This window comes from Lactuca serriola, chromosome 7 (genome assembly GCF_051521515.1).
Source record: "Lactuca serriola cultivar US96UC23 chromosome 7, Lser_US96UC23_V15, whole genome shotgun sequence".
NCBI lineage: Eukaryota > Viridiplantae > Streptophyta > Magnoliopsida > Asterales > Asteraceae > Lactuca > Lactuca serriola.
Genome location: NC_136414.1, coordinates 138,886,000 through 138,895,689, shown reverse-complemented (window position 1 = coordinate 138,895,689; position 9,690 = coordinate 138,886,000). Strand labels below are relative to the sequence as shown.

General features: G+C 30.2%; 1 protein-coding gene across 1 annotated transcript; it reads left to right on the top strand.

Moving 5' to 3' along the window:
• Window positions 1-4,064: 4,064 nt before the first annotated feature.
• On the top strand, window positions 4,065-5,152 carry LOC145064399 (basic blue protein-like). Its single transcript, XM_079011861.1, has 2 exons — window positions 4,065-4,315; window positions 4,730-5,152. The coding sequence occupies exons 1-2, from the start codon at window positions 4,138-4,140 to the stop codon at window positions 4,930-4,932; spliced, it is 381 nt and encodes a 126-aa protein (XP_078867987.1). The 5' UTR covers window positions 4,065-4,137; the 3' UTR covers window positions 4,933-5,152.
• The last annotated feature ends 4,538 nt before the right edge of the window (window positions 5,153-9,690 follow it).

Sequence of the window (9,690 nt, the reverse complement as noted above, 5' to 3'; positions counted from 1 at the left end):
GTTAGATGATTGTCTTTGGGGTATTCATTTAGGTTTGCTGCAACCTGATATGTTATATGCTGGCATGATATGTTATATGTGATAGTGGTAGTAGGGGGAGAATAGTCCCCCAAGTGTGTTAGGACCGAAGGGTAGGTCGGACACCGCATATATGTCTGACAATATGTTATGATATGTTTATATGCTGGCATGATATGTTATATGTAATAGTGGTAGTAGGAGGGGAATAGTCCTCAAGTTCGGTTGTTAGGACCGAAGGGTAGGTCGGACACCCCAGATATGTCTGACAGTATGTTATGATATGTTTATATGCTGCATGATATGTTATATGTAATAGTGGTAGTAGGAGGGGAATAGTCCCCAAGTTCGGTTGTTAGGACCAAAGGGTAGTTTGGACACCCCAGATATGTCTGATAGTATGTTTATGTTATGATATATGTGTTAGTAGCAGTAGGGGTGGAATAGTCCCCGAGGTTTGGCTGTTAGGACCGATGGGTAGGTCAGCACCCCAGAATGGCTTAACACGGGTAGGTCGGCACCACATAATGGTTGTACCGGGTAGGTCGGCACCCCAGAATGGCCGTACCGGGTAGGTCGGGCACCCCAGAATTGCCCGACGGTATGTATGCTATGTGATTGTATGGTATGTGGTATGATGGGGGAACTCACTAAGCTTTGTGCTTACAGTTTTAGTTTTGGATTCAGGTACCTCTTCGTCCAAGGGGAAGGAGTCGACGGTGTAGCAGCGCATCACACACATTCACATGATTTCCACGTGGAGTTTTCTGGGATTGTACTCTAATTTTTATTACTTTTGATGATATGGTTTTCAAACACGTTGATATGGCTTTTATAAATTGATATGACATTGGCAATGTTTGGTAATCTATGTTATGAATTACTTAATTAAAAATGAAATTTTTGGCCTCGATTTTTGGAGTGTTACAGTGGAGAAGGTCCGTGAGCAGGAGATGGAATTGGACTTCCGCACCAAGCGGAAGCCTAAGCAGGCACAAGCAGCAGTAGGTCAGGCTAAGTATTAATTTGTGAATGTATGATTTTTTTCATAAGTTTTAGATGTGATTAAATGAATTTTTTTATAAGTTTTAAGCAGTATATGTATGGATTTTTATAAGTTTTAATGTGAATTTAAACGTGTTTTTTTTTATTATATTAGTGTTTTCTCAAACAATGTAAATTTTGGTTTTTTAAGTTGTGAATTGTGATGAGTGTGAACTGTAATCTAATATAACCCCCAACCTCCAAACATCATCAGATTTAATTTTTAACCTGTAAATATATTTTATTAAACTGTGAATTTGTGTATTAAATTGAGAATTAAATGTATTACGTTGTGAAATGAATATATTAAGCTGTTGATTTTTTTACGAATTTTATTTTTGCTTTAAAATATAAGATGAAAGAAGCATTATATAGATTTTATTTTCTCTAATTTTGAATAACATATAAAATTTAAATTGTGAATATTATATAAATTAAAATTTGTAAGAAAAACTAGCACATATATCTGAAGGTATAAATATAACTACTAAGTACAAAATATGAATGTGAATATATAGTTTTTATGTATTAAACTATGAATTTAATATATCAACCTGTTAATTTTGTGTATTGATTGTATTAAGCTGTGAATTGATTGTATTAAATTCTGATTTTTTTATGAATTTTATGTTAAAATATAAATACTTGTAAGAATGTATTAGTTTTTATAATTGTTGCTTTAAACTCTAAATTCGTGAATTAATATGTTTATTAGACTTTGATTATAGTGTTAAACTAATAATGTATGATTTTATATATAAATTTGGTTTGAAAGAATGATGGTTACGATGTTGACATAGATGGATGTTGTTGATATATTGTAGTTGGTGGTGATTGTAGAGTTTGCGTTTATTTTCCTAACTTAGTGAATTAGTGATATTATGATTGTATTAAATTGTGAATTTTGTATACTAAACTATGAATGGATTGTATTAAAATTTATATTTTGTATAAATTTTGTGTTAAAATATGAATCGATGTATGAATTAAAATATTAGACTACAAAAATTATAATTTTGCCATTTTCATACCATAAATACAAAAAAAAATCCGGATTTTAATTAATGTGATGGAAGGGGTGCTTATAGAAAACCTCATGTTTAATCATATTAGGCATTCTAATTAATGTAATGCCACTTGTTATTGATTTTTTAATTTCAATTTTCAAATTTTAAATTTCCTATTCTAATTATATTAAATTAAAATAGTTTAAAATAAAAATTAAAATAAAATTACTAAAATTATAAGATGATATATAATTTTATGTATTTATTTAAATCAACGATTATAATTTTATATAACTAAAAGAATATCTCTTAATTAATAATTTATTTAAAATAATTAATTAATAAATTTAAATTTTTACTATGAATATTTAATTTTATAACCGTAAATTCCATAGGGTATAAATTAGTTTAATATAAAAATAAAATACTATGAAAATAATAATAAATATCAAAGTAAGGATAACTTCATTTCACCTCAAGTTAACAACCGAATCTGATCACTACTAACGATAGGGATGATATACACAACAAACCAAACTTTTAAATTGTCATAAACCACACATATGAATCCTACCAAACCCATTTCTAAAAAAAAAACAAAAATATCATTGGTATAATTTACTATAAAAATTGTCTTTATTTTCAGATGAATCCTACCAAACCCACATCTACTTCCTTCAGGGAAACTTAAGTCCTCGGGGTCTATATCATTTGACCACACAACTTTTTTTTTTATTATTTCTGCCGTAGCCCGTATGTTTGGGGATTGATTCCCAATTCTAAGAAAACAACAATATTATTTTTGACTTATTTTTCTTCTTCTTCTTATTTTATTTTATACTTTCTACTAGAAAACAAATATATATCTTCAATTTAAAAATTAATTTGATAAACTCTATTAAATTATTAATGCATCAATAATAAATGTATGCTTGGACCGAACGAAAGGGGCAGTTTACATATAAAAACTATCGTATCTTCTTTCAAATTTGTCCCCGCAAAATCAATAACACAGAATAAGTGGAAGTGGGCCCTATGCGTTGAAATTAAAGGCCTCCAGTAATAAGATGATAAACGTTCATTAAATTTCTGGCATGATATAATAATAAATATTTTGATGTAAATGCGTTGAGATGTTTTGTAGAGACTAGTAACATTTTAATTTTACTATATCGCGAAGATCTAGATTTTACTTCTGTTTTAATTAGTTTTTATATTCGTATACAATAGTTTTTTCTATACGTAATAGTTTAACTTATATAAAATTGTAAAATACATTTTAAAATACAAATTATTATATATAGAAAAAATTATTATATACGAATAACTCTTTTAATATTTATTTTTGAAAAGAAATATATTTGTTTAGTTTATGTGAAACAAGTATTTTGTATAAATCCCATGAATAAGAGATGTAATTTCCATTGTATTACATTATCAAGACATAATAATAATAATAATAATAATAATAATAATAATAATAATAATAATAATAGTTTAAATCAATCTTGAAGTAAGTATTAAAAATTTAATATTGATCATTACTTGGAATGATTCTAAAATATTTCAAAACTATTTCAACATTCTATTAGTTGGAATGATTTTTGTTTTATTCGTTTATCAACTTTTGTGATGTTCATACTAATTATGTTCATATCACCTAATATATCACACATTTGGAATGGTTTGTAAGAGTACGATTTGTAACAAGAGAACGATAAATAATATAAACACGAATTATACTCAACGGTATTAAATAGTTCTACGGATGATATTTGCAAAAAATATAATTCTAGCTATAAGAGTTTAGCAAATAAATAAATATATTTTTCAAAATAACATCTTTTGACAAATGTTAATAAGAAAATCAATACATTTTCAAAAGAATTCCGAAACTTTTGTATTTTTTTTTCCAAAGCAACTCAAAGTTAAATAATAATATATCTTCTAAAAGTGTAAGTAAAATTTTCCTATAAATAGGATGCATATCCATCCCAACTTCCTACAAACAAACACACAAGTCATTTAAACACCATTCCTCCAACACTTTCTTTATTTTGACTTAACCATGGCGGAGGGAAGAGGCAGTGCAATGGTGGCAGCGGTGGTGCTCAGCCTCATGTTGGTGGCGCTTCATTGTCAGGTGGCTCACGCCGCCACTTATGTCGTAGGCGGCAGAAGTGGTTGGACCTTCGGCCTCTCCAACTGGCCACGTGGCAAGAATTTCAAGGCTGGAGACATTCTTGGTAATCTCTCAACATACTATCAAACACTTGTATTATTTGTATTATTCTTTTTGAATTTAATGGTGTCCAATATGTCTTATCGGACCCATCTTGTAAAACCAAACACTATCGAATTCTCTTAATATTGTCGGTTTTATTCGGGGCCTTTTTTTTTTTTTTTTTTTTCCTAAGTGGACATCATTCATATGTTTGTAGTAGTGACACATTTAACGTTTTTATTTGACAATAATATATAGATATGGACATATGGTTATGGGTTCAAACTTTTAGGAGATAAAGATGACACATTGACATTACATTGTTTTTTTTAATTGTGTAATTTTATACTATATTATATATAACTGATTTATCATTTTTTTTAATTGTCTTTTTTTATATGTTATATATAACGGGTTTATCATTTGATCATGTCAGTGTTTAACTACAAGATAGGAGCACACAATGTGGTGGCAGTGAACAAGGCAGGGTATAAAGGGTGCAGCAACACTCCAAGAAATGCAAAAGTCTACAGTAGCGGAAAAGACCAAATTAGGCTTGTGAAGGGTCTGAATAACTTCATTTGCACTTTCCCTGGTCATTGTGACGCTGGCATGAAGATTCAAGTAATGGCCTCTTAATTAACTACTACTTTTGACACCAACAAAATATAATAACTAAATAAAAGTGAATCATAGATTCGATATCGGTTGTATGTCAAGTTATATATGTATTATGAGTTTTTGATGGTTTTAGGTGTGTTGTATAAGCATAAGTAAAGGTTCACTCGGAATTATATCTCATTTGAAGTTAAGGATCAATGTGTGTTCTGTGTTTGTTATTATATGGCATGTTTGGTTACATCTGTATTCCGAGATTTTGATTGTTTTGACATTTGGTTGTGCAGTGTCACGTAAATTCAGTCGTAGTAACGTAAAGTTTTTGATTGTAGCACTTTCGACTTATTTTATAGGTTAACGAGTTAATTTTAATTACATTTTTTTGTCTGATTTATATGGGTAAAATAAAACAATAGTTAAACCGGAAACATGTCGAATGGCCGAAGGTTTCTCAAGGTCTTTTTAAATATCTAACTCATCTTCAAGTGAATTTTATTTAGTTATTTAGTTATTTTTATTGTTGATATAATATCATCTTGCAATCATATTAATTATTTTATATTTCAAAAATTATGACATACATGTCTTGTAAACGGATTGGCAATAGCAACGTACTTTTACTACAAGTAAATAACACAAATATATTATGGAAACTACGGAACTTATAAAGAAAATAACTCATATGAAACAAACATGTTTCAAATATTCTTTTTAAGAGGGTTGAGATTTTATTAGAAACCAACAAACAAAGAGTTGGAGGAGGATAATTAATACTAAATATTTTATTTCTATTTGAGAACCAATCAAAAGACGCAAGAAAATTCCTCTCAACGTAGAGTGTGACTTGGAATTTGGTGACCTGAATGAATAATCCAATCCCGAAATGAAGTAAAGAAACCCGAATGACGATTTCAAGGAGATAAGTGTTTGGAGTACGTCGAGGGTCGTTATACCTAACCCTATAATTGCTACCCTATAATTGTTAGTGTTTACAGTTATAAGTATTTGTAGTGAAGAATTCCTATATGTATCACGTTGAAATCAATTAAGTAATGGAATAGCAGTTCCTACTCGTGAACGTTGGTCACATCGACCAAAACATTAATTCTTCATGACATTTTTATTGTTTTTGCGAATTGGTTACTTGTGTAACACTCAAAAATGTTACTTCTTGTAAAAAGTATTACATCGAGTACACCGAGTACCACTAAAAAGGGTGATGTTAATAAGACATCCCATTGATTACTTTATAAAAAGTCAACTTATAATTAACTGCTTATAATCAACTTTTTCGAAAAAACAATGCAATTTCAACCAATAAACGTATTTCAAAATTCAACCAGGTGTCTATGGTAAAATGGGGTGTATTTTTAGCCAATCCCCACTAAAAACATTACTTCTTGGAACAAGTATTACACTCAACATTACTTTCTACATCAAAATGTTGATATTTACTAGAACATATGTATTACACCGAGTACCAATATTACCCATTTAAAACATAGCATCATCAATGTAATATCTAGTACAAATGATCGTGAACATGCCATTGAATGTAAGAAAATACTTGATGGTTAGTTTAAATGTAATAGAACTGTCTATACAATTACCATCATACTAAATATCTCAAAATTCTTTAAGTCTTGGGACTCTGAATTGTTGTAGCCCTTCACATATGGGACACATCTAATAAAATATGTTAACCTTGAAATGCATAGTAAGTAACATAAGGTTCAATCAAGAAAAAAATATACAAACATAAGCATAATCTATTGAAACATATCACTGTGAAAAAAGATGTAATCAAAACATCTCATAAACAAGACTCAAAAATCATAACTCGAGAATTTACATGACTTCAAACATACCTATGACGTGCAAGTGTTAAGGGTTTCACTTATTGATGTTGGACTAGGTGTATAACGTCTTAACTAAATTAGTATATTCTTAGTGAATAAAAGCAAAGTCATTTTTGGATTATCTTCATAACTAGAAATAGCTAGAATTGATATCAAGAGAGAGATAAAATGATTTGTTAATATGATATATGATTAATATATTAATTAGAAATAGTTAATAATCAATCATGAATTTATTTGAAATGGTTTGAATTAATTAATTATTAATCTAGAATTAATTCCAAATTAATTGGAATTAAATTAAGGCCCAAGGGTTGAATTGTAATTTTTCTTAATTGAGTAAGGAAGGAAATTTCTAGAATTCTATAGTGGAGGCTGATAATGGAAAGGGTTTGGGGGACTTAAGGAGCTTAAATATAGCTCAAAACCCTCGAATTAGGGTTGGCATCTGATTACGTATGCCCAGTGTACTAGGTTGGATTCTGCGATCACCCTTACCTTGTATGCCCAACGTACACCCTGTACGCCCAGCGTAATAGGCTAAACCTAAAACCCTCTTAACTTCGAATGGTCACAACTTCTTCGTTCTAACTCCGATTTCAATGATCTTTATATTCACATAAAGATATTGAAGAGCCCCCCAATGTTATCTAAGTATCTTGGACTAAAACAAAAATGCATATCTCATGCAAGAACCCGACCTATGACTTTTCCCTTTCTACCCTTCGACCCAAAACACAATTGAAGGGTTAAGATCTCTCAACCATCATTACATCCTTAATGCCCTAAGCCTTTACACAATCGACTTCCGGCCCACAGCCCTAAAATAAGAAATGACATGAAACATGTGTTGGATTAATGTCTAAGTCCATAACTATATTTGGTAAGACTTGACCCGACCCGACATGGTCCATTTGGGTTGCATGGCAACATGCACTTGGATAGACTAAATGAGAGAAATAAGACACTTATGGTTATTAATATATTATAAGTTCTAGTATATTAATAATAAGAATAATAATATTTAATTAGTATTGATCAATAATTAATTTAGAATTAATTATGTGATCAAAAGAAGACTAATTAAATATATGGGTTGATTGTGGAAATGATCCATAACTTATATAGTGGGACAAAGCTCCATGGATAATCAAGTTGGGTTAAACCCATAGGATGATTCATGGATGCTCCATGGAGGTTACATAACCCATGGGTCATGGAAATGAAAGGTCATGACAATTAGGGTTTACATGGTGTAACCCTAATTGTAGCACACTATATAAGCATCATATTATTCACCAAAATTGGACACTAGTGTGTGTAAAAGAAGGGCCAATTTCATGAGTTGTGGATTTGTTTCAAGTCATTCCAAGTGTATTTGGTGTTGTGTGAACCATTTGAGGTGTCACACTTGAGGCACTAGGCACCCAAGCTTCATGAAGACATTCTACATCAAAGAGGTATGTATTCTATCTTGTTATATTCATTGTTTTGTATGCTAGATTAGGATAATACCTTGGAAGTTCATATTTGCATGTATAATCGAGAAAACATAGATCCAAGGTATTTAGGGTTGCATGTACACTTAGGAGTGTTAGAATGCTCAAAACCCAACAGTGGTAACAGAGCCTAGGCTTGTTTTCAATTATACTTGATGCAAATTGCTAAAAAATGCTGAAAAACTCGATTTTCTGGTTTTCTGGGACTCACCGAGTCCACTGATGAACTCGCCTAGTCCATGAGTAAAATCATCCTACTCGTCGAGTAGGTTCATGCACTCGACGAGTAGGAGCCTCATACAACATATATTCGACTTTTTTGGCTGGAATTGGACTAGGAACATTACCCTAAGATGTTTTTGGACTTATAAACTTGTTTTTGATGTGGTAATGTTCATGCTAATCCAATTTCAAAGATAATTGTCAATAGATTCATGTTTTGTATTAGTTTAAGGTTTAGACTAATTACATGAAAAAGTTTGATTTGAATTATCTTGTTCTTATGAGTTGCTTAGATTAATAGGAAGTTATGTGAAATTGTTGTTTTCAATCCATTTTAATCTAAGAGTTGATTCTAAAATGTGTTTTTGTAACTTGTCCTCAAGTTATATGAAAAGTCACATTTAAGTTTCATAAAACTCATAAAAGTTGGCAATGTTTACAAAAAATGAAGAGTCTTGTCCTCAAGTTATGGAGGTTCAAGAGTCACTTCATTAAGTAATAAAATATGTAACCTTAATTAATTCCATAAGTTACAAAATAAAGAAAAAGTTACATTCTTTAATAATTTAAAGTCTTCCATAACTTGTCCTCAAGTTATGGAACTTGAAGAGTTTTTTTAATTAAAACTATTTTAAACACTTAAGTTATGGAATTAATTAGTTTTGAATAGTTTCAAAACTTGCCATCAAGTTTTGGAATTTGAAGAGTTTTCTCTTATGAATACTTTAATTCCAAGTTAGCCCTTAGAATTTTAAAAGTTAAAATTCAATCCTTATACTTTATAATATTATAAGTTAATAATATTTATATATATATATATATATATATATATATATATATATATATATATATATATATATATATATATATATATATATATATATATATGTATAAGAGTAAAGTCAGTCTTACCGTTAGTAGGCCTCATTAACGAATCCGGTCTATAAGGGGGGGGGGGGGGGTATAAGGTTACTGCCTATAAAATGGTAGTTTAATGGGTGTCCACTCTCACCCACCATTTCGTTGACCGGTGGAGGGTCGTTAGCCGAACGGGTAGGACAAGGACTAGAATTCTCCCTTCATTAAAAGTATTAATGATAAATACTAAGTAACTAAACCTTTTATAAATACCCAATCTTAGTTACTTAGGAAAATGTGAATAAGGTGCTAATCCATGAAATTACACTTTACACTTTGTT

What these genes read in the sequence shown, in the direction of transcription:
- LOC145064399 (XM_079011861.1), top strand. Translation starts at nt 4,138, where the DNA reads ATGGCGGAGGGAAGAGGCAGTGCAATGGTGGCAGCGGTGGTGCTCAGC. An exon ending in CAAGGCTGGAGACATTCTTG is followed by an intron (nt 4,316 to 4,729) that starts GTAATCTCTCAA and finishes TGATCATGTCAG; the next exon opens with TGTTTAACTACAAGATAGGA.